Source organism: Myxine glutinosa, chromosome 1 (assembly GCF_964187855.1).
Source record: "Myxine glutinosa chromosome 1, kmMyxGlut1.1, whole genome shotgun sequence".
NCBI classification, from domain to species: Eukaryota; Metazoa; Chordata; class Myxini; order Myxiniformes; family Myxinidae; genus Myxine; species Myxine glutinosa.
The window spans coordinates 226864237-226890780 of record NC_136261.1 but is presented as its reverse complement, the minus strand read 5'-3'; the positions used below and the strand labels follow the sequence as shown (position 1 = coordinate 226890780).

The window sequence follows — 26544 nt, the reverse complement described above, 5'->3', positions numbered from 1 at the left end:
GAGAACAGAAAAGAAAAAGAAATAAATAAATAAAAAAGTTGAGAAAGAGAAAGAAAGACATGTGCGGGGTCCACGAGTAGAAAACTTGATTGGTCATGATGACATAAAATGTCTTGAAGTACTGTTAAAAAGGCGATGTGTTCTACAGTGTCCACGTATATTAATTCAATTTATATACTAGTGTATTAAATATTTTAAAGGTCGAAGATAACAAATTCTGGAAGTGTACCGCCGTTGATGCAGCATCTTATACACCACCCTATTTAACATGTTACATTAGTTCTTCCTGCCTGTTTTTTGTGCCCTTTATGACATCCTTAAAACAGCAAGTAATTTTTTAAAATCTCACTCTTCTCTGTGCATTTGCAATCTGGACGAATTCAGAGCCAGAGTGCTTATAAACTACAGGTTCGTTTTCCGATTTGTGTTCAAAATATAACATTAAATTGAAATTGTTGTTGTTCCTCAATCATAAACTGATGTTTGTAGACAGACAGACAGTGAACCAGTTGCTTAAACCCCACTTTTCGCTTCGCGTGAGTGGGGTAACAATTAAGACTCAACCAATACAACCATGAAATATTTTCGTATTGTATACTGTTAACCCTATAATAATAACACCCCCTAACACAGGTATCCCCCACTCAATGCATTGTGAAGGTTCCGACAACTGATTGTGCAATGTCACTGCCATCATGACACCTATTAACTTTTCAATGAAAGGGATTAACTTTTCAGAAGGGTTGCAAATAATGAACTTTTCAGAATGAAAGGGTTAATAAAATTTTTTTTAAATCTCTTCCACCACCTCCTGCCGTTTTCGTACAAAACTTTGAACTCAAGATTATTTTGGCAAGTGTTACAACTAAATTAACTTTATTATTGTGTTACTGTCTTTATTATTAGGTAAATATTAATATTATAATGTCACTTGCAACTAAAACCATCATTATACCAAGCATGTGGCTTTGCTTTTAGACCGAAAAATTACGGTTAGGAAACGAAGTGTAATTTTCCTCGAATAAATTTTGGAAAACAAGCTCCCGCATAATGAAGCTTTGCATAACGAATGGGTATAAAGGTAAGTAATCCCTTAGTTAAGCGGGGATACCTGTATACTTGCCCAACGAGTTGAGGGTATCCCAAAAACTCACTTGTAGCTTTTAAGTAAAAGCTCTAGGTGAATTGCATATAATAGTGGGTATACTGCATCATTACTATATCCTGATAGGGCTGGCATATATCAAGATTCTGACATTATTTGTTTTGTTTCAGGAATTCAGATAATGTCATGTATGAGTCGTACCAAGGATGTGGCCTTGAAAGAAGGTTTCAGTAAAGAAGAGATACAAACTCTTGTTCAATGAATGGCAATGAAGAAAAAATTGCACAATAATGCCATCAATACTTTAAAGTAATTCTTTATAACACTTGTCACCACCTGAAAACTGTTCCCCAATGGGTATCATCCTTTCTTGGAGGAAAACGAATGTGCATGAAAGACCATCTTCAGGCAGGTCTTCCACGAGATTGAAGGCATTGGCGATCTTATTGATGAACTCTTTCTTCAGATCAGTGTATCTCAATTGAACAACTTGTGATGAAGTTTGGAATACCCGTCAACAATGCATTGCATTGCAACTACGAATCTGAGTAAAATAAAGGTGATTGCAGAATAGGTGCCACATGTCCTCACAAAGGAGCAGCAACTTAAGCAGCCTGCTGTGCTAACAGCATCTTCAGTGTTTTAGTTGGGAGGGCAACACCTTCTTGCAATGCATCATTCTTGGAGATTAAATCTGGTGCCACGGCTCTGAACCAGAACCGATGTCTTGCTCAGCACAGTGGAATGGTGCTGACTTCTACACAGCACCGTAAAAACCCAACCACCATCAAGTAGCATCAAGATGCTTCACATAATATTTTGTGACCAAATAGGAATTGTACTATAATGCACAGTTCCACAGGGTGTTACAGTGAAGGAAGACAACAACCATATGTTATTTATTTGATCATCTGAGATCTGCTGTGCACAAAAAGCATCCAAAACTGCTAAACGACACCACCAACCTCCATAACAATGCTGTGTCGTATGCAGAATGCAACCTCCGTGACATGTTGGTTTTAAGTCCATTCAAATCAACATTCTCCAAAATTGAAAGTGAAAATGCCTTTTTAATTTAAATAATAATAATTTACCCAAAAGCACCGGGGAAAGATATCTTGCATCTGCTGAAGATGCTAACACAGCTATATCAACCACATTAACAACACTTTGGAAGGAAGGTTTATATGCTCGGATTGTTAAGTTGGTTGACCGCTAGATTAAGTGCATTAAATAAGATAAGAATAAGATATTACTTGCGATAAGATATTACTAAGATAAATAAGACAAGAGATTACGTTGACTAATGAGACAGTTTGTCAATGATGCTCTTTCTATTTTATGTATGTAGGGTGCATGAACCTTTAGGATGACCCTCATACACATTTGTACATTTTGCCAAAGAAACATCTCAGTCTGTTTGTTGTTCCCATCTGAGCACCTTCCAAGCTCTAACCAAAATTGTGCATTAGTGTCATTGCTTTTCATGTGGAAATACCATGTGGTCTACTACTAAAGTGCCTTGTATGTAAAATACGTAAACTTTCATATAATTGAGTTTTAGACATTGCAGAGTTAAACTCCACGTCTGGTCATATTTTGCCTGAAATATATCTAAAAATTAAAGTCACCAGCAGAGTTTTTTCATAAATGCCCGAGTTCTTAATAAAGGTAAAAGCAGCTCGAGTAATAATGTTTTTTGTACATTGGAGTCCTGTTAATATCTGATGGATACTTATGTGGCAACTATTAACCATTGCTGTTTTTCAAAAAGTTAAAAAAGGCAATCTATCTGTCACACCAGCAACCATAGCATATCCTTATCTTATTATAACTTGTGTATATCATCCTTTATCCAATGCATACTAGTCTCTGTGAAGGCATTTGCTTTCCAACAAACATGCTGACATTCTCTGCAGTGGAATAGCCAGTCGAAGCTCAGGTCCCACCTGTGTTGTTGCGGCGTTGAAAGAGATACCAAGGAGAGAGCACAGGCCCAGGCCAGCTGCCACAGAAAGGGCCACAAGCAGCACACCAGCAAGACCTACGGCACCCTGTGAGTGACGTCCATCACAGCGGAGCATGCTCAGGCAAGCATACAGCAGCTAAAAGAAAATGTGGAAGACCCAGGAGAGATCATTGCTATCGTTCCTGAAACAGGCTTAGTTTTATGACAATGCCTGGATTATGGAACACAAACATTTCAAGAGTGTTAACTGAGTGGACCCAATGTTGGCTGATCGAGAAACTAAAGAAGTTGTATAACGTACTTGATGCACAAATTTACTTTATTCAACATCCTGAGCTATAAACATATTGTGTAAGCTGAAAATCCTTTTTCTTTGGGGAAGAATAATCATAGTCTTGTTATAGCAGTTGAATGAGTTGGAAAAAATTAACTTCAGTGAGCTATTCACATTATCAATTTGATATGATCTGTCCTGTGACCTTGAAGACTGTTTTTGTGCCAGATTGCTGTTTCACACTCACGTAGTTTTTATTAAATACCAGACTAAATATTAGGCTTTGTTGGAGGCATAATGAGTCACAATAATTTTGCTTCAATGCCATTTTAGAAAACACTCTCCTACCAGTTCGGAGCCAGACATGCAAGCTGTGGATACTCATAACAACTGGAATTTAGTTGGGTTCATGTGAAAGCTGGATTTGAGTGCTAAAAGTTTTTTTTAAACCACAAAACTAAATTTGTATTTTGCTAAATTTTAAAACAAATAATTAATACGGATTACTGTACAATCATGTATTAGCAGAGTTGTGCATGCAAATTTCAATTTTTTTGTGTAGAGGTTGGCTAATTTATAATGTATGTGTGAAGGAGTTTGTGAATACATAAATGGTGCACACCAGTCTTGATCGAAATCATCGGTGGTTTCCGGAAATTGACCCAATTGACCGAAAATACAACCAAAGCCCGACATTCCGGGAAAATGCTGACGAATGTCAAATCTGCAAATGTGGGGGTATTGTTTGAATGGGGTGGGGGGGGGGGGGGGATTTTTTTTACTACATAGTCTAGGCTCGTGGAAGAGCTATGACACAAAACAACCTAGAACGGCACTCAGTAGAGAACATACCTCTGCCAGCTGTTGAACAGTTTACGTTTTGTATCCCAGAGTAGACCAGAAAATCACAATACAGAATCATATTTAATCAAAATCTTCCGTCCACAACGTTTTGAGATATCCAGCTGTATATTGTTTTTGGCCCTATCTCCCAATGGTGAAGAATCACTTAAACAATTCTACTAGCCGGATCTAGATCCGGATCGTCACCAAAATTGAATCAATTCTTCCTTGCCACACACACAACCTGTCCACCAAGTTTTGTCCAAATCCGTCCATAACTTTTTGAGATATCCTGCTATATGTCGGTTTAGTCCTATCTCTCAATGGTGAAGAATCACTTAAAAGTTAAATAACTCTCATATCCGAATCCATATATTTAGATCTTTACCAAAATCGAATCGATTAGTCCGAGTTACACACAAAACCTCTCCACCAAATTTCGTCCGAATCCATCCACGACTTTTTGAGATATGAATCAGGCTATGAATCGTTTTTAGCACTATCTCCCAATGGTGAAGAATCACTTAAAAAATTCCAGTATCCGGATCCGTCTCCAGATCTTCACCAAAATCTCATAATTTCGTCCGTGTCACATACGCTACCTCCCTGCCAAATTTCGTTTGAATCCGTCCACAACGTTTTGAGATATTTTGTTCACAGGCAGACAGACAGACAGGGGTGAAAACATAACCTCCATGCACCTTTGGTGGCGGAGGTAATCAGGATGCAACCTAACAAAGTGAACAGCAGGAATAGGGAAACACAAACAACTGGGCAGAGGGAGAAAATAGACGGAGACAGACAAACGAGGGATGCAGGTAACGATGAGGGGTAAGCGAGAATGCAAAGGTTTGAGAAGATGGCTACATAAACAAAAGCTTGGGGAGGGGTGTGGCTATTTTTAGCAGGTGTAGAAAAGATCATGATTTTGGATAGGGGATGACTTGAGATAGTGGTGAACAGCTGTCTTGAAGACCTGAAGTGATCAGAATGACATTGAAGAGAGTATGGAAGGTGGTTCCACAAAGAGGAAAAAATGAGGAATAAATGAGTGCAGGTGAGCAGTGGGTTTGGATTTAGGCAGTTTTACTGGGAGAGAGTTGCTGCTGGAACATGTGCAACCGGCAGATACCTGATGGAGAGAAAGCACGGAGAGGGCAGAGGGTGTTAGTCTTGACAAGGCACCACCTTAGCAGGTGCCATCAGGTTTTAGAGGAAGGAGACAAGTTTGAAACCTCATTCTTCAGAGTGGACAGATGTTGTTTTCTGGCCCTCCAAAGAGTAGACACACTTGTTGCGAGCTTTGTGGAATTGATCTGAGGTTGTCTTCAGTTGAATTTGTCTTCCAGGAGGAGAATGTAAGTTGTTTTAAAGCAACTGCTGATGACTTCTTTGCTGATGACTCCACTCTCTGCCGCTCCATTCCTCATCCCTCAGATTGGCAGTCTGCAGCCTCCTCACTCTCTGCAGACCTGGACAAAATCACAGACTGGTCAAACAAGTGGAACTTGTCTTTCAATCCTGACAAATCTCACAGTCTTACTATGTCTCTCCGAAAAGACCGACTGGACAACCCTCCCATCTACTTTCTGAACAATCCTCTCCAAGAAGTTCTGTCACTCAAGCTTTTGGGTCTCACTATCTGCCATGATCTTTCCTGGGAAAACCACATTTCCAATCTGGCCTCCAAAGCCAGTCGCCGACAGGGCATCCTCCGTCGTGCGAAGTCCTTCCTTGGCACACCTGAGCTCCTCACCACATACAAGGCTTTCATCCGCAGCTCAATGGAATACTGTTCTCCCCTATGGGCCGGTGCTCCTGCCTCACACCTAGCTCGGCTTCACGCTGTTGAAACCAAAGCTTTCAGAATCATTGGAATCTCCCGCGATGAAGCTAACTCCAAGGGCCTTTCATTTACTCACCACAGGCAGGTTGGTGGTCTTTCTGTCTTCTACGGACTCCTCTCCGGCCTTGCTCCCCCAGCTCTCTCTGGGCTTTGTCCCCAAAATATTCCTACAGGTCGCACAAGATCTGCCTGCAACCCTCTTATGGTTAAACTGCCAAAATCAAGACTCTCTGCTCACCTTCACTCCTTCATTCCCCTTTTCTCCCGCCTCTGGAACAAACTCCCTCACTCTCTTCAATCCCACTCCTCCCTCCAGGTCTTTAAAACAGCTGTTCACCACCATCTCTTATCTTCCCCCATCCAAAACCTTGATCTTTTCTACCCCACGCTAATTTCACCCCAGATCCACTTTTTTGAAATACCAACTTCTTTCCTGGAAGTCCTTGCAATGTCCTTTTGTTTTATACTTCTCCCACCCCCCCCCCCCCCCCCCATTCCCACGCCTCCTCCCCCAAGCCTTCTCCCTCTCACAGATCTCCCGATGTCCCTGCTCTCAAATGTTGTGTTTGTGCTTCCCCTTCTCTCCCCATATTGTCTACCGCTACCCTTATTATATGTTTTGTGTGTCTGTTTGATTTTTTGTGTGATAAATATTAGCTCTTTCACAAGCCTCGATCCTGTATACAAAAAAAAAGAAAAAAAAAAGCCTCGCCACAGGATTCAGAGTACCAAGATTGGAAAATGGGTAAGAAAATTGAAGAGGTGGGATGAATCTGTGCATGAGAGAGAGCAGGTTTTTGTGGAAGAATTCCAATGCTGAATTAATATCAGCGGTGGTGGATATAGAGACCATTCCTAAAGCACTTTTTTTTTTTTTGGTTAAACCGCTAATATGCGAAGCATTAATGTAGAAGCAGGTCACATAGTATGAACCGCAAATATGTGGGGTCCATGAATGTTGGGACCATGAATGTTGAGGCCCGACTGTATTTTCTAAATAGATGAAAGTTTTTCTTGAAACAATCATTGCTGTTATGGATTGTTGAAATTTACATACTTGATGTTGGTTTTGTGGTTTTCTGTTCCTCTTTCTAAAATAAGTATCCTGGTGTTTCCCATAATGCTGTTCGCTATCTCGTGCCATCTTGCGTCATCTTGCGATTTAACATGCTGTTTGGCCGAAGCGATTTCCAAATGTATGTTCATGTAAACTTAGCAAAATGATGGGAGCAGTCAGTGCTTGCAGCACTGTGACCTGTGGCTGCGGTTGTGGAGACACTTTGTAACCTGGGAGTTGTTTTTTTGGTTTATTTATTTTTGTTTTCCTCCTACTCATGGGTTCACCCATTTATTTGATGGATGAATAAAACTTGTTCGGAACAAGCACTCATCTGCATTTATCACCCCGCTTACTTACTATACAATGCTGAATGACGATCAATATTCTGATCGACCTCTATGTAGTGCTTACTTAATATGTATTAACTCCATGTAGTGCCATTACCATTCGTAGGTAGTTGGTAGAAAAAATAACATGCACACAACAATGGAAACTGTTCTAAAACATGCAATCAAAATTGTGCTAATGATGATGACAATAGCAATGATAGTGGATTAAGAGATGTGCAACAAATGAAGAAACGATTATTTGATGCATTGCTTGGTAATGTAGGGCATCAGCTAATTTTTGGCATTGTATTTTTTTGAAATGTATTATGAAATGTATTATTATTATCAAAATATTGAAATTTAAAATATTTTTTTGAAAGAAATGCAACTTTGATAAAAAAAATTCCAATGCACCGCGGTTACTCTTCCTACTTGTGTTTGGTTGGTTGGCTGAGATGCCTGATGGATGGGGTGGGGGGGGGGGGGGGGGTAATGAGAACAGAAGGAAATAAAATTTTAACATTTTAGAGTTGAATTTATACTTTAAAATTATAAGAATGGTGAGAAATGCTACTTGTTGAAATGAAGACATCGATTGTTCTTTTGCGACTTAATAACTTACGATTTATACTTTTAAGAACGATTCGTAAGTTCTTAAGTCGCAAAACTTAAGAATTGTTCTGTTAAGAATTGATCTTTTGCAACTTCACCAGATCACCAGGTTCCTCCTGATGACTCCATATTTACTCTATATTTATTCAGGTTCCTTCTGATGACCCCAATGCAGTATTTGGTTTTTCGTTTCATCACGATTGTACAATATCCTGATGCTGTGTGAACTGTTTCCCCACTGATGGACCTCTGGTAGCTTGTAACTGCTGCTGCGTTTTTGTCTGAGGAAGAACTGCTGAAATCTATCGAACCGGGTTCTTCCCAACATCTTTGTTCTTTTCACATTTCTTTCTACTTTTTCATATTTCTCTCTATTCATTTGAATTCTTGCTTTTTCTTTATTGCTCTCTTTCTTTATCTATCTGTGTTAGGAGAAGTGAATTATTGCAGAAATTTTTCTGGAAGGCTCACTTGGCTGCACTTGGATGAGTTTGAGGGTTGTGGAGTAGCGGCTGAAACCCGAATCCTATACAGGTTCCTCCTGATCTTTGCTCTCTACTTCTTCTGGTTGCTTTTGATGACTCCAATGCAGTATTTGGTTTTCCATTTCATTATTTTCTGTTAATTTCCTGGTATCTCTGGAATTTGTGTTCCCATCATATTAACACTTCATAATTTAGGCTTCGTTATTTAATTTTAGTTTTATTAATTTTTCATTAATTTTAATTAATTTTATTAGATTTTAGATAGATATTTTAGATTTAATTTAGTTATTTAATTTTAGAATTTAGGCTAATTTAGCCTGGTGTTGGCTTAGCGGTTAGGGTGTTGGCTTGAGATATTAGGGTCTTGAGTTTGAGCCCCTGTCGCGCCATTAAACAACACCAGGGGGGTTGAATCAGCCTGTCATCCTTCCGAGGTCGGCAAATTGAGTACCAGCTTGCTGGGATGAATGATCCCGGTGTGTACCCCGGCATAGAATAGGTACACCGTATCCCTGCGCATCGAAGAGGCGACTAAGGGTTGGCGTCAGGAAGGGCATCCGGCCATAAAAGCATTGCCTCAAACAGGGAACCATGATTGTCATGGGGCCCGCAAGGCTAACCCCCGCTCTAGCGGGGAAAATGGCCTTAAAAATGATCATTCATTCATTCATACTATTTAGGCTTCATTGTTCAGTTGGGCTTAACGTGCTTGCAGGGACTTTTCTTTGCTGTTTGCTACAATCACCATATGTGTGGTACTATCAGAGTACAAATGGTAAGAATGTAGTTAAAAATATGTTTGCTTCTTGAATTTATTATAGTGAATTTTCATCATGATTCTTTCGAGTCAATTGCAGTTGATTTATCCCGCAGGTTTACATACAAGTTGCGTTTGACTTTTCTCACACGTCTCTTGAATTAATTGTCATTTAATTTTTGAATTAATTGCATACTCCTCGCAAAACGTTAAGCAACATAAGTTTCGTATGATACGTTCAAATTCTAGTTGTAGAGGACCAACACATTGAAATGCTCACTGTCCAAACACAACATGATATCAATGGAAGCCAAAGTAAGAGGAATACTAGTCATTGTCAAGGCGAGTGTTGGAGAGATAATGCTGTTGAAAAGCAGTGGGTGTTTTTGCTCCAACAAAGGCCCAACACCCGAAACATCAGCTTCACTTTGCTTCCCACGGCAATTAGCATTTCTTTGTCAATTTTCAGTTGATAAACGTATCAAAGCCAAAGTTAAGTAATGCAAAAATCAAGATGGCAGTCTGGAATACACATGTGAATTGGCAACGACGCCAGTCTAAAAATGATCACAGACAAATGTACATAGAAAAATAACTTTGATAATGTGTGACTACCACTGACTCGAATAAAAGCTTGTACACGTCTTTTCATCGACCAAATTAGAACAATTCAGGTCTCGATGTGAGATATTGTGCCATACTTCACCAGACCAAATTCCTCTTGATCAACAGACTGTGGGTGATTTGACCACAAACAAGCCTCTCTTGAATGTTCCAAACATTTTCAATCAGATTAATTTCTGGAGATCATGCAGGCCAGTTCAGGTGAGTGATGGTGTGGTCCTAAAGTACAGCTTTAAGATGTACCCAGTGGGGATTGGCATTGACATCCATAAAGATGAAGTTGGGATCTTGTTATTTAGCTAATGGGATGACTAGAAGTACAATGATCTTATCCAGCTGTATCTAGTGCTTGTAATAGCACCCATCTGAATCATGACAAGATTGCTTCCTCGGCCACAGTGGTTAGCCTACGACGATCAATATTCTGTTAATTCCATCCATTTTTTGACATGGCATTGCCTCATGGTTATATGGTTATTAAACGTTAGTTTTGTACATATTTATCTTCAATCCTACCTTGTTACTTTCTTGGATTAATTTATTTATCAGGACTGCGATTATCATTTGAGAGCATCTGCAAACTTTAAGTGGTTCATCGTTTACCCATTGATACGAATAGTTTATTGTCACAGTCTAATTTGCATATAATTTATTTCATTGCTGCTTATTACCTCCGCCACCAAAGGTGGATGAAGGTTATGTTTTCACCCCTGTCTGTCTGTGTGTCTGTTTGTCCGTTTATGAACAAGATATCTCAAAAAGTTGTGGACGGATTTGGATGAAACTTGGTGGAGAAATTGGTTGTGTGACAAGGACAAATATATTCGATTTTGGTAAAGATCAGAGTGTGGATTCGGATATAAGAATTATTTAATTTTTGAAGTGATTCTTCACCATTGAGTGATGGGGCTAAAACCAACATATAGCCGGATATCTCAAAAAGTTATGGACGGATTTGAACGAAACTTGGTGGACAGGTTGTGAGTTTGACACGGACGAATCGATTCAATTTTGGTGAGGATCCAGATACGGATTCGGCTAGTAGAATTTTTAAAAGTGATTTATCACCATTGGGAGATAGGGCCAAAAACAATATATAGCAAGATATCTCAAACAAATTGTGGATGGATTTGGACAAAACTTGACGGAGAGGTTGGGTGTCTGACAAGGACAAATAGATTCGATTTTGATGAAGATCTGAAGATGGATTCGGCTACAAGAATTATTTAATTTTAAAGTGATTCTTCACCATTGAGAGATCGGGTGAAAAGCAATATATAACATGATATTTTAGAACGTTATGGACGAGATATGAATAAACTTGGTGGGTGAGTTGGGTAGGTGACAAGAACAAGCCGATTAGATTTTGGTTCCGGTCCGAATCCAGATCCAGCCTATCAGTGGGTCGCAAAATCTAAACTGTTCACCAGGCGGAAGTATGCTCTCTACTGAGTGCCGTTCTAGTTGAGACTTGGTATCACCTTATTTCACTCCTCGTTTGGTTTGAATTCAATTACCCTCTTTATGGAATTGAATAAAAAGCAACAAAATATATGGGATTATAATATGGGATCCCACCAGCACAAGCCAAGGATTCATAGGAGAACACTAAACAGGTGAGGCTAACACCAGGGAACCTTAGTCATTAGCCAATGGTTCGTTTTCCATTGTGAATACGAGAATTTGTCAAGGTTCATGTCAATTGGCATCTGCAAACAATTCAAATAATATATTTTATCAAATTAAAATTATCATAGGCTAATCATACCTATCATATGCCAAAACCAGTTTTGGATTCCAGTTATCATGGTTTAATACATACAAGGAAGGGGGGCAGGCATTTCTTAACTATATATAAAATATTTCAACAAACTATACCAGGAAACAACAGCACTGCAGAGTGCAGAGAAACTGCATATATATATAGAATGGAATACAATAAACAAGGTGCAGAAAAGATGTAAGTACGAGAGGTTGTAAGTGGACTACCCTTGCAGACCTCACCATTAGCAGATATCCTCCAGACAAGCGCACAGTGCTCACACTGGAGAAGGAGGAAAGGATGTCATTGAGAGTGGTGAGAGAGAACGCCAGAACACTTTGTGTGCCATTCACAAGCACACTCCCCTGTACTACCTGCAGGAAGACAACAGGACTTGCTGGAACAGCATTGCTGTGCAATCTGTATCACCCCTTGAATCTGTATCATCAACTACAGTATTAGGGTTTTATTATAATGTCAATATCTTCTGTTATGAGAGAGGGAGAAAAAGAGAGAGATGGACTTTTGAGTGGGAGTGAAACATGATACTACACATTTGTATTTAATTTACTCTTACCATACTCGAAGTCTAAAAGCACAAATGGTAATGGGGAAAAATACAAAATATCCCAGCCATCTGATGGGCATTTAGTCAGTTAATGCACAGAAAGAGAAAGGGGAAGAAATATAAGGTAGATATTGAGAGATATATTTTCGATGAAGTAAGATTGAAGAAAGATTAGTGGTTGTAGTGCAGACCTGGACAAACTTGCGCTGCCATGCACGTAGTACAGTGGCAGCCTTCTCACGATTCCAATTGATGTCGTAGATGTCATCATGATTTCGGTACGTCTGGAACAGGTGCTCGGCACTCATCAGCTGGAAGATGGTCTGCAGAGCACGGGCACTGGCAGAAGAGGTAAGATCAATTTAATTCTCTCAAAGACTTTGGGAAATAGCAAGCAGACTTTGTATCAGTAGAGCACACATACCTCTACCAGGCTGAATAGTTTACGTTTTGTATCCCACCAATTGGCTGGGTCTGGATGAAGACCTGAACCAAAATCTAATCAGCTTTTACTTGACACCTAAACAACTCATCCACCTAGTTTTGTCATAACCCATCCACAACTATTTGAAATATCATACTATACTGTATATTGTTTTTCCCCATCTCTCAATGATGAAGAATAACTTAAAATTTTCTTGTATCTGGATCCAGATCTTCACCAAAATCTAATCATTTCATCTGTCACACACCCAACGTGTCTACCAAATTTCAACCAAATCTGTCCACAAATATTTGAGATATCCTGCTCACAGGCAGACAAACGGACAAAAGAAAGCATAACCTTCGTCCACCTTCAGTGACGGAGGTAATGACGACATGCACAGTGGTGTGACAATTACCTATGAATAATAGACAAACCTGTTGAGTTGAGTGCTATTTCGCAAGATTCCTCCGATGAGCAGTTCCTCCTGCCAGTGCATGTAGCGCCGAGAGAACCCATAACATCCCCCGGAAAGTTCACTTGCTACATCTGGAACCTATTCAATGAACAAGGAAAAAGTAATGATAAATTCCAATCAATTGAGGTTAACAAGTACAACTCAGGAATTAAAGTCCAATCAGTCAAAAGGATACTAGCATTTAAGCAAAGCTTGATTGCCTGGTTACTTGCAGGTTACATGGCTTCCTCTCATCTCACCTGTCCAGAACGCTTGTTAGGAGCCAGATCTGGGCATTCTGCTTCGGAAGGATCCAGGCAGGGTCTGTCTACATAGGCATGACCAACCTCAGCCCTCTCCAGCAACCGTCGTAGAGAAGGGACTTCCACAAAAGACAACTCTCGTAGCAGCTCCTGGGGATCCAGGTTGGTCCAACGCAAGAGTGGCCGGCCACTACACACAAACATTAAGACATTTGCTACATTCTTGCTATCTTACCAAGTGATAAGAATTATTTTGTGTTCTTCCGCTGTTCTTTATTTACTAAAAACATGTTTACAGCAAGTCTTGTGTATTCATATATGCATGTATGTATATATGGAAAGGTGAGGTTAGTTGGAAGGTGAGGTTAGTTGAAACATCGCAGTTTTCAAAGACACCAAGGATGATGTCTAGATGGTGCTGCCATGTAGTGGTAGATAATGATGTTACCCTTCCACCATATTGTTTTCAACAAAAAATGAAAGGAAAGGTTCTAAAGAGAGAGGTATGTTCGATTTATGCAATTCTGAGTAAATATTTTTCTTTGAGGAAAATTTATTTTATCTTGGTGATGTGGTTAGATAAAGGTCAGCACCTTTTATGTATTATGTATGCATGTATGTATGTATGCAGCACAGTATGCAGTCCTCGGCCACAGTCCGAAGTAGATCTTGAAACGAAAGCACTGTGCTGTGTACTGCACATAAGATTTTCACATGGCCATCGGGGGTTAGTTGGAACAGAAAGAATGGGGTTAGTTGAAACATCAACCAACACGGTTAGTTGAAACATGTTCCAACTAACCCCACGTCCTATATTTTGCCCTATCAAAGTTTCTCAGATGCTGCAGCAACAGCAAGGCGAAGGCTGGGCATCAGACTATATTTTCATTCCCTGACCCTGATAAAGTTGAAGTGTCGGAATGAACATAAAACATTGTAATGAAACTGGTAGCCCCATACAAAAGTGGTGGTAGGTACAAAGAGGTCTCGCAAAAACTTGTCTTCCCAGTAGATTTGGCTGCCTACAACCTTGAGTAGTTGTGTCAAAACCAATTGTAATCAACATATTTACCTGAGAATAATTCATGATTTTGTTTAACATGATGTTTTTTAGGCTTAACCTAAACTTCAGCAACACTCGTGATTATTATTTTGTGTGACTTAAGTTTAGGTTAAGCCTCTAAAACCATAGAATAATGAATGTTGCAACTTACCCCACAGCATGTTCCAACTAACCCCAATGTAGGGGTTAGTTGGAACATTTGATACATGGTCACATGACTTGATATACACAAGTATCTGTCAAATGTTGGCACTTCTCAATAAGTTATAATTGTAGCACATATGCATGTATGTAGTCAAATATATTTTGTTTTGTTTCTAAACAAAACCATATTATGTAATAAAGAGTTTTCATGAAAAATGTTCTAACCCCACTCTCTTATTTATATATATATACAAAAGTATTATAATTTGTTCAGGTCTGCACTTGTATCAAAGTGCAGACCTGGACAAACTTGATACAAAAGTATCAAAAGTGCAGACCAGACAGTATTACCAGTATTATAATAGTGGTGCTAGGATTCATTTAATACTAGAATTCATTTAATTCATTAAAATCATTATAACCATCTTTTATATTTTTATTTTCGTAATTTTTTCTATAATACATCTATTATTTGCAGGTGAAGTGGAAATTTAACGATGGCTGGTAATTCAACGGACGAGGAGCGTAAATGGATTTTGAAACAGTACTGGAAGACAGAGAATAGTGAACGTGTGCGAGAGCAGTGGCGAGAAACATTTGCATCGCCTCCACCAACGAGGCTCACGATTTACCGGATACGTGACAAATTTGAGAGGACGGGGTCTATCCATAACTCGCCGAAGAGTGGTCGACCAGCCACCGTGACAACGCCAGAGAATGCAATGCAAGTCGCCCTGGCATTTACCCAGAGCCCTCAGAAATCGAAAAACAGGGCGTCATCTGAATTGGGTATTGAACGCAGATCGTTGGGTCGTTTGATGCACCGTGCAGGACTGAAAATGTACGTGCCACGATTGATACATGGCTTATTAGAGGATGACTCAGATCGGCGTTTACAATTTTGCGAAGCCATCCTGAACGAGGAACGAGAGGGTGACAGCATTCTGCGCAAAATCGTGTGGTCCGATGAAGCAAACTTTAAGCTATCGGGTGCTGTTAATCGGCACAATTGTGTGTACTACGCAACTGAAAACCCTAAAGTCACGATTGAACCACAGCTCGATCAACCTGGGGGTGACGGTGTGGGCTGGCCTGTCCTGCAAAGGTGTCGTTGGACCTATCATTCTGCACAGGACTGTCGATCAACACGTGTATCTGAACATGCTGACTGATACAATCATACCACAGGTACGCGAACAACAGCAGCAGGACGACTTCTACTTTCAGCAGGATGGGGCGCCACCGCACTTCGCACTCACTGTGCGTGCGCTACTTGACAAAGAATTTCCAAACAGGTGGATTGGACGTCGGGGAGCCGTTGACTGGCCACCACGTTCGCCGGATCTCACCCCTATGGACTTCTTTTTCTGGGGATGTGTAAAAGACAGGGTTTTCACACGCAAGCCACGTTCTGTTGATGCCATGATTCCGTTCATACGGGAGGCTTGCCAGGAAATTGATGCTGATAAAGACCTTTGTGCCAGAGTGTGCATGGGTGTCCACACTAGACTAGTGGAGTGTGTGAATGCCGGGGGCAAACATTTTGAACATTTGAGGGATTAATATGTTTGTTATTGATATGTCTATTATTGATATGCTTGTACAATCAATAAAATACGTTTTGTGCGCACGTTTTGTTTTTCATTACTGTATACCTACTTTTGCAGCCCCCTGTATATAGGCTAGTCAACCTAGCCTATATATATATATATATATATACAGATTTTTATATATATATACAGATATATATATATATATACAGATAAAATTGATTTTTATATATATATAGAAACTATATATATATATATATCGATACATATATATAAACATATATATAAAGCAAAATGTCCGTTTGTTTCTTTGTGAACCTACTCCTCTGAGCTCCCAAGGTTAATCGGCACGAAACTTTATAGGATAACATCTTTTACCACCCTGCACATAAATAGGGGGTTTTAAAATAGTTATTTTCTCACAATTCAAAAATTAAACCCATCCGAGCCGCCACGATCTCCAAGGGTCGATCCACATATACAAATCTTTATAAAAAGCCCAATTTTTATCGGATTTCAACACGGATATCGATATAATTAGGTTGATGGTGAGCTCCGATCATCAAATATGTTATAATATGTGAGAAACAACTTTTAATTAAGACGTTACCATGATCGGTAAGTTCGACAAAGAAGGAGTCACGTGACCTCTCAAATGCGCTAATTATTCAAAAACCGAAAATAGTACAAACGCAACCTATACATACATTTCTATGTAATTTTACTGCTCATCTAACAATATCACTCTCAAGTGTGAAAAAATTAGATTGTAGAAAAAAGGACCCACGTGACGCCAACTACAAACTGCCACTTCCACTTGACAACGAGTGAACCTCCACTGATTACCTCATCCTCACAACAAGGTGAGTTTTTGTTTTGCTCTTTGTTTGGAATCATACTGCTTTGATCTCCCAAGGTTAATCACAACAAAACTTTCTACTGTCAGATTTTTAACCACGATATACCTGAATAGGGGTGTTATACCCTGACTGTGATGAGGAGGTCATTTGGCCCATTATTGTCGTGTTGCACTCCTGAGTTAATTTATTTACGAACACGAGGTAATGTCTTTACTACACCTTCACTCCTTAACACACTTTAGACCCTTTCCACCCCTTTGACCTTTTACACCCCCTGAGATCCCTTTGACCCTTTACACTCCTTTAGACCCTTTAGACCCCTTTGACCCTTTACACCCCATTAGAAACCACTGACCCTTTACACCCCTTAGACCCTTTACACCCCTTAGAACATCTTTAGACCCCTTAGACCCCTCTTAATCCTTTACACTCCTTAGACCCCTTTGACCTTTTACACCCCTTTGACCCTTTACACCCCCTTAGAAACCAATGCCCCCATTACACCCCCTTAGACCCTTTACACCCCTTAGAACATCTTTACACCCCTTTTAACCCTTTACACTCCTTAGACCCCTTTTAATGCTTTACACCCCTTAGACCCCTTTTAACCCTTTACACCCCTTATGGCGCCTTTCCATTGCACAGAACGGTACGGTACAGCACAGTACAGTACGGTCCCGTGTCGTTTTTCCACCGCACAACAGAACCGTGAAAATAGGTGGAGTTATGTGAAGTGACGAAAAAAAACCCCGCCCAAAACGGTCTGCAGTATTGCTAGCTCCACCCATAGGTCCGGGTTTGGCTCACTTGGTACCTATCCATAGCAGGACTAAATTTAGCATGGGTAATTAGGTACGGTACGGTTCGCTTGGCAATGGAAAAACAAAAAAACGGATTTTGGTTACAGTAAGGTATGGTATGGGACCACGGTGGAAAAGCGCCATTAGACGTCTTTAGACCCTTTACACCACTGAGACGCTTTAAACCCCTTAGACATCTTTAGACCCTTTACACCCCTTAGACCCTTTACACCCCTTAGAGCTTTACACCCTTTAGACTCTTTCATACCCATTTCGACCCTTTTGAGACATATACAGTGCATTCAGAAAGTATTCAGACCCCTTCACTTTTTTCACATTTTGTTATGTTGCAGCCTTATGCTGAAATCGTTTAAATTCATTTTTTCCCTCATCAATCTACACTCAATACCCCATAATGACAAAGAGAAAACAGGATTTTAGGAAGTTTTGCAAATTTATTAAAAATAAAAAACTGAAATATCACATTGACATAAGTATGATTTCATAAGTACTCAGAACTAACACACGGACCATTAACTCAGTACTTAGTTGAAGCACCTTTGGCAGCGATTACAGCCTCGAGTCTTCTTGGGTATGACGCGCCAAGCTTTGCACACCTGGATTTGGGGATTTTCTGCCATTCTTCTCTGCAGATCATATCAAGCTCTGTCAGGTTGGATGGGGACCATTGGTGGACAGCCATTTTCAGGTCTCTCCAGAGATGTTCGATTGGGTTCAAGTCAGGGCTCTGGCTGGGCCACTCAAGGACCTTCACAGAGTTGTCCCTAAGCCACTCCTGCCTTGTCTAGGCTGTGTGCTTAGGGTCATTGTCCTGTTGGAAGGTGAACCTTCGGCCCAGTCTGAGGTCCTGAGAGCTGTTTCAGGTTTTCAATAAGGATATCTCTGTACTCAGTGCTCAGTTCATTGTTCCCTCAACCCTGACCAGTCCCCCAGTCCCTGCTGCTGAAAAACACCCCCACAGCATGATGCTGCCACCACCATGCTTCACCGTTGGGATGGTATTAGGAAGGTGATGAGCGGTGCCTGGTTTCCTCCAGACATGACGCTTAGAATTGAGGCCAAACAGTTCAATCTTAGTTTCATCAGACCACAGAATCTTGTTTCTCACAGTCTGAGAGTCCTTTAGGTGCGTTTTTGCAAACTCCAAGCGGGCTTTCATGTGTCTTTCACTGAGGAGAGGCTTCCGTCTGGCCACTCTGCCATAAAGCCCAGATCGGTGGAGTGTTGCAGTGATGGTTGTCCTTCTGGAAGTTTCTCCCATCTCCACACAGGATCTCTGGAGCTCAGCCAGAGTGACCATCGGGTTCTTGGTCACCTCTCTTACCAAGGCCCTTCTCCCCCGATTGCTCAGTTTGGCCGGGCGGCCAGCTCTAGGAAGAGTCCTGGTTGTTCCAAACTTCTTCCATTTAAGAATTATGGAGGCCACTGTGCTCTTGGGAACCTTCAATGCAGCAGAATTTTTTTTGTAGGCTTCCCCAGATCTGTGCCTCGACACAATCCTGTCTCTGAGCCCAGCGGGCAGTTCCTTCGACCTCATGGCTTGGTTTTTGCTCTGATATGCATTGTCAGCTGTGAGACCTTATATAGACAGGTGTGTGCCTTTCCAAATCATGTCCCATCAATTGAATTTACCACAGGTGGACTCCAAGCAATGTGTAGAAACATCTCAAAGATTTTCAAGAGAAATGGGAGGCATCTGAGCTAAATTTCAAGTGTCATTGCAAAGGGTCTGAATACTTATATCAATGTGTGGGGTCTGAATACTTTCTGAATGCACTGTACACCTTTTTACACTTTTCAGACCGATTGACTTTTTAAGACACTTTGGCCAATTTAAGACCACTTGGACACTTTTGACTCCTTTTGCTCTTTCGTCCTTAGACACCTTTAGACCCCATTTGGCCCTTTTAAGATCATTGATTCTTTAAACACTTTAGACCCCTGTATGGCCTTAAAAAAAAAAACTTTAGAGTTTAGACCCTTGGATAATTCGAAAACATTTCTTCCCAAAATCGGTTTTGATGACATTTTCCATGCACTATTCGCGTGGCATCACAAGTTGCGATGATGAATCTAAACTGATATCTCAAAGTGAAACTGATGTTGAAACGTGAAACTGAAACTACTACTGATCTATGGATTATCGAATGGGAAACCAGAATGAAATGCTGTGGGAAATTGCTGAAAGCAAAGCTATGGTGAATATAGAGAGAGCGGGAAGGTTGGAGCTGAAAAAACGATGTGGAGAGGGATAGGTGCCTGGAGGTCATTGGTTGGTATGGAAAGAACTTTGGTGATCTTCCATCAGGCAGTAAGCCCAAAACATGTCTAAACCCGTTTCCCAGCTGAGCTTTCATAATATCACCTTCACTCCCGAGCAGTACTTCGAAGGTACAACAAGCATGGATTGGAAATCTTAGCTGATAGAATGGAATGAAGTTGTCGAGGTTACCAGCTGCACCCATTGCCGCATGTACTCACTGAATATTTACACTGAATTCCCATTTCTATCAATGCACACTCCAAAGGAAATTGCTCATTTCAGGTTTCATCACGAAGTAATTCAGAATCAAGAGAGTACAGCAGTAAAACCTTGTGATTTCTTCTACTTCTTTATTGGTACTTACTTTTCAAATTTTTAACAATTTGTTAAATGACATTGTTTAAACTTCAATGTTCAATGCTAATTATTCGCCTTAATTTTACATTTAAATGCCCCTAAGCAAATTAAAAATCATCTGTGGCATGGTACTGCACTGTACAGTAGTGTATTTGAATGAATGAATGAATGATCGTTTTAAGGCCATTTCCCCCGCTAGAGCGGGGGTTAGCTTTGCGGGCCCCATGACAATCATGGTTCCCTGTTTGAGGCAATGATTTTATGGCCGGATGCCCTTCCTGACGCCAACCCTTAGTCGCCTCTTACGATGCGCAGGGATACGGTGTACCTACAGTCACGTGAAAAGTAAGTACACCCAATGTAAAGTTTTGACTTTTTCAACATATTTCAACATACAGCTATTTGATCTTCATTTCAACAATATTGATAGATAAAGGTGATATAATATGACAAATATCATGAAACATTTACATTTTGTAGTCCATTGTATAATTTAAATAAACATAAATGCAAATTTCGCATGTGGAAAAAGTATGTACACCCTTGGCTCTAATAGGTGGTATTGCCCCCTTTGGCAGAAACAACCTCAAGTCGGCGTTTCTTATAACTGTCTACCAGTCTCTGACATCGACTGGGAGAAATTTTTGCCCACTCCTCCATGCAGAATTCTTTCAGCTGTGCGATGTTTGAGGGGTTTCTTGCATGCACAGATCGTTTCAAATCCCCCCACAACATCTCGATGGGATTTAGATCCGGCCTTTGACTTGGCCATTCCAGAACCCTCCATTTCTTTCTTTTCTGCAATTCCTTGGTGAATTTACTCGTATGCTTAGGGTCACTGTCATGTTGCAAGGTCCACCTTCGGTTGAGCTCCAACTCTCCGCCAGATGGCCTCACAGAATCCTCAAGCACCCTCTGGTACAATGAAGAATTCATAGTGGATTCTATGATGGTGAGCTGCCTAGGTCCTGATGCAGCAAAGCTGCCCCAAACCATAATATTTCCACTACCATGCTTTACAGTTGGTATCAGGTTCTTGTGGTCAAATGCTGTCTTTGGTTTTCGCCAAACATGTCTTCTGGTACTGTGGCCAAATAGCTCTACCTTTGACTCATCTGTCCAGACCACATTGTTTCAGAAGTGCTGGTCTTTGCCTAGGTGTTCATTGGCAAACTTTAGTCTTGCCCTGATGTTCTTTCTGGACAGCAAAGGTTTCCTCCTGGCACACCTCCCATGTAGATCAAATTTGTGCAGCCTCTTTCTAATGGTAGACTCGTGCACTTTGACATCAACAGTGGCAAGAGCTACCTGTAGGTCCCGTGATGACATTCTGGGGTTCTTAGAGACTTCTTTGAGCATCTTGCGGTCTGCTCTCAGGCTGAACTTGCTGGGGCGGCCTGGCCTGAACAAGTTGGCAGTTGTTTGGAATCTTCTCCACTTGTAGATGATCTTCCGGACAGTCGAATGATTGATTTCAAATTGTTTGGAGATCTTTTTAAATCCCTTCCCAGAGTCGTAGGCATCTATAATCTTCTTTCTGCAGGCCTCAGAGAGCTCTTTTGGTCTAGGTATGGTGACGCCGTACACTTGAACAACAAAGAGCATACCAAACGAAATGTCTGAGGTTTAAATAAGACAGGTTCCTCCAAGATCCTTTCTAACGATGTTCTCATCATTTGCACCTGAGCTGGTGCACCTGATTCTAATTTTAGGTATTTGAAGTAGTGATAAATGTAGGGGTGTACTTACTTTTTCCACATGTGAAATTTGCATTTATGTTTATTTAAATTAGACAATGGACTACAAAATGTAAATGTTTCATGATATTTGTTATATTATATCACCTTTATCTATCAATATTGTTGAAATGAAGATCAAATAGCTGTATGTTGAAATATGTTGAAAAAGTCAAAACTTTACATGGGGTGTACTTACTTTTTCACGTGACTATTCTAAACCGGGGTACACACCAGGATCATCTGTGGCATGGTACTGCACTGGTATTTGGTTAATGATAATTCATATTTTGACCCATTATGCACTTCTTTTATTACTCACACACCAGTATGAGCTCTAAAACCAAGACCAAAATGGTAGGAAAATCTTTCGGCATTTGTGGATGTAAAAAAATGTCATTTTGCTTTTGTCTTGCATACAAACTGTTATGTATCCATATAGGCCATAGTTTGTGCTGTGTGAAATGAAGGTACAAACAGAAAAGCAAGTCCGGCTGCTTGGCCCTGCTCGAAAGTTAGGTTACACTGATTTGCCTAGCACCGCATCATGATGTGAATGAGGTATTAACGATCCGCAGCAGAGTATGTTGACCACCATCTTGGTTTTAACCAGAATGCTCTGACCATTGTTGATGTCAGTTAATGGATAACTATCATAGAGGAGACAATGTCAATGCACAACATTTCAGTAATGAACCATTATTTTTACATGTGTCGACAATAAAATGTACAAGTAAACCTTGAGCTGCTCTCATAATAAAGTATGATGTTGAGAACTGCATAGTAAATAACAGTAATGTATTGCTGTATCTTCAGGAAATTTGAAAATGGCATATTGGTTGGAATTTAAAATTTAGGAGAAAACACAGGTCATTGTACATCTGTGGATCCTGTCTCTTTATGTGATCCAGATTTCAGGCATATACCACCCATCTCATCTGCTTCATTAAAATGTTTTGAAATAATTTAAAAAACACTTTGCAATGGGGTAATTTTAAAGGACACACTGGTGGGTCCAGCAGGAATGTAACCTCAAAAGGATCGAGAATGCACACGTGCGGATGGCTTTGCAACCAATGAAGGCCCGTTCTCTATACTTTGTTATTACTTCCAAGATATTTCACCATTTATCAAAAAATTAGTGTAGTACCACAAAGCACACTAACTCTTCGCCTGATGTCATAATGAAAATTTATCAAGTGTCTGAAGACACTTATCACCCAAAACAAGTATGGTATGCAATTAATATCATTACAAATACCATTTTAACAACAGTTCCTCATTGCTCTACCCTGTCTACAGTAAAATTTACAAATCATTGTGATTCCTCCTATAGAGCACGAGCGGGATTTGAGTTCCAGGTGAGGGCGATTTCTGCTCAGGTCAGCAGGCCTCTGTCACAAACTTCTGAACCCCCTCTAGGGCTCGCGGGAGTCACCCAAAACCTGTTCAAAGTGTGCATGAATGCACGTGTGTTAAATTGCCGTCGAGTGCTCTCAGGAGGGGTCCTGGTTCAAATTCGACGGCAGTTTTTGATTTCAACCATGACGAGCAGAGGCCCGTCTGTATAGAGCATTCACTGTTGCTTACGTAGAGAAATAAGGGTAAATTACTGATATCACACACAATGACTCCTTGGAAGCCACCTGGAGCAGCAAAAAAGGAAAGCAAAGCCAAACTGAAAATAGAATTAACAAGTGCAAATGTGTCAACCCTGAATTACTGCAGCCCATCAATCATGCCTTCAAATTATCATCAACTTTCTTTTTACTTAATAACATCTTCTTCCTCTTATTTCTGCTGTTTATCCTTCTCCTCCTCCCCCTTTTCCTTCTTGGCCCTTTTCCTGTTCAGCCTAGTAATTCACAGTCATCGTGGCCAATAAAAGACCGAGTCCCCAATGCCTTGTGCATTCCACGGACGCTGGGCCTGCAGCTGAGGCCAGCAGCCATTCTCTCCTGTCTGCTCGCCTGAGTGACCACACTCACAGCTTTTTGTTTGTTACCGACCACCCTCCAAACCCACCCCTACCTTACACCCCCCCCCCCTCCCTTTTACCCAACCTTCTCCTGTTTCAACTTCTCTTCTTCCATTTCATCATACTGAAATCTTCCAAAGCTGTATTTCATCCTTGATAAACCGTATTGCTCACTCCAACTCTTTTCTTTAATGCATTCTTCGAGGCTCAATGGATGAGCTGAATTACAGGGTGAAGAGGTTTCTGGACTAACGGCGGGATGAAGAGAAAGTAAAAGCACATTAACTGCCATGACTTTTTATCTTCTCTGTTCATCAACTGTGTATTTTCAATAATTCTTCATTCTTCAACATAAAATCTACACACGTATTTTTTCTCAATTCTTTGACTTCATATTGCTTTTGGTTTCTTATTTTCCTTAATAATGTGTACACAGATGGCTGTATGGTCTATCACAGCAACTGACCAGATACACAAGTCAAAGCAAACAAAAACTGTGGACAATCCGATTAAATGCTTCAGGAAAGAGGAAAATGAATAAAAGGAAAAATATATATATAGAACAATGTTTTTTTCCCTGATATTTTATGAAGGAATGAATTAACCTTCGTTGTGTAAAATAGAGAGTGATGTTGAAGACGAAATAAGTTGCTGAGTGGACCTTCGCTTGGGCCCAAAAAAGTCAAATATTTGACCTTAGAAACCGCATCTGTAGAGTACAAGCGTTTAAAATGACAATAAGAAACCTTACAAGTGAAAAGAAAATAAACCCCATCGTTGTAGTTTTCCTTAACACATATAATCTCTTTACTCTCACTGCAAAATTAAGAAAATATGCAGGTTAACAGTAGAAGAGCAAATATTGCTGGACAAATGCGAGAGAAACCGGCTTGTCAAGCATGCCCGCCCACAGAATCTTGCATGACTGCGACGCATCGCTGGACCCCGCAGCGAAATCACCAGCCTTTGAAAGGCACTAGGGTCCAGGCCGAGCACTATCTCCATGACAAGGCGCCCCCCCGCCTCGATAATGTCTCTGGTGTGCGTATTTACTGCAGGGCGGTGTGAAAGACCTCGCATTGTACACACGGGACAGTATCTTGGCAGACAAAAGCTCGCCACCCATTTTCTCACAGGCTATGTGAATGGGGCTGACTGTGAATTACAGTTTCTATTTATCTGTGTTCTATTCCTCTGCGTAGAACCCCTGGCTTTGCTTCCCTCTGAGCCTTCCCGCTTTCTTCCTTCCTCTTTATCAGTGTAAGGTTATTAACGAATTAAACAATGTAAAGAAATTTAGTTAAAGTAGCCCGATCGTTTTTTAAAAGCGTATATTCGACAAAGATCTAGCACATCAAATGATGGTGACATTAATTGGGATTCTAATGTTGTACCATGTTTTATTTAAATAAAGGATGTGGTTAGGCTCTCATGAATACGAATAAGGTACTAATGTGACAACATGTCAAACTAGCATAAGGTTCCTTTTGCTTTCAACATGTAATTTTATGGCACCCTTCCTTTATGGGGGTGAGAAGTAAAAACAAAGAGGAAGTGTAGGAAGAAAGTAAAATCAATTGGAAGTACATGAGAAAGGTACACTAGAGAGCAAGAGGAAGGCGAGGTAAAATAGGGAGGTATACGAAAAGAGAAATGAGGAGAGAAAGAAAAATGTGAGGCGAAGAAAGTAATGCAATTAAGGTAGATGGAAAGAAGTGATGAGAGAGGGAAAATATGGGAATGGAAGAGAACATCAGTTGGAAGGACGAGGGGTATATTCAGCAAGAAATGAGCTGCAGGAAGGAAGGCATAGGAAGAAAGTGAGAAGGGACAATGTGTAAGTAAGATGAGGCAATTGAGAGGGTAAGAGTAATGCGGGTAAGTGTAAAAGGTAAGGCTGAGCGAGAGTTGGAGGAAGCAAGAGGAATGTAATGGACATCTCAAACCTACCAAAGAGCAATATGTAGTAAACAAAGCAACGTGTATGTTGAATGCAAGGTTTGTAAAAGAAAATGTGGGACTGATGCTGTGACAAAATTTGTCTGCAGTGTCTATGGCTCATTAAGGTTTCTGAACAAGCATTACATGAAAGACAAGGACAAATTGGGACAACGAACAACTATGGGATTAGAACCTATTGCACAAAATCATGAGTCGTCTTCAGATGGCAACACTACAAAGGTTCATCTATTCTATAGCGATACCTCCATTTTCTGTATTCTAAAAAAGGCCCATGTATTTATTACATAAGCATGAAATGAAAGGGGTGCAGAAGGTAGATTTGGGTAAATTAGGAAAGCCAGCATAAATTGGGGAAAAAAATAAAAAGAAGTGGAGGTTGATGAAAAAGGAAAGGAAGGCAGAAGGGTGTGGGAGGAGTTGGGAGAGAAAAGA

At 40.4% G+C, this 26544-nt stretch overlaps 1 protein-coding gene across 1 annotated transcript in view; it reads right to left on the bottom strand.

The window, feature by feature from the left end:
* LOC137434688 (protein patched homolog 1) overlaps positions 1-26544 on the bottom strand; it is a 211590-nt gene that overhangs the window by 114336 nt on the left and 70710 nt on the right. Inside the window, exons 6-10 of the mRNA XM_068127838.2 lie at positions 13376-13568; positions 13096-13214; positions 12426-12573; positions 11909-12040; positions 3055-3210 (exon numbers count right to left, since the gene is read on the bottom strand). Of these exons, the coding sequence (XP_067983939.1) occupies positions 3055-3210; positions 11909-12040; positions 12426-12573; positions 13096-13214; positions 13376-13568 (748 nt within the window). The remainder of the gene's footprint in view (positions 1-3054; positions 3211-11908; positions 12041-12425; positions 12574-13095; positions 13215-13375; positions 13569-26544) is intronic.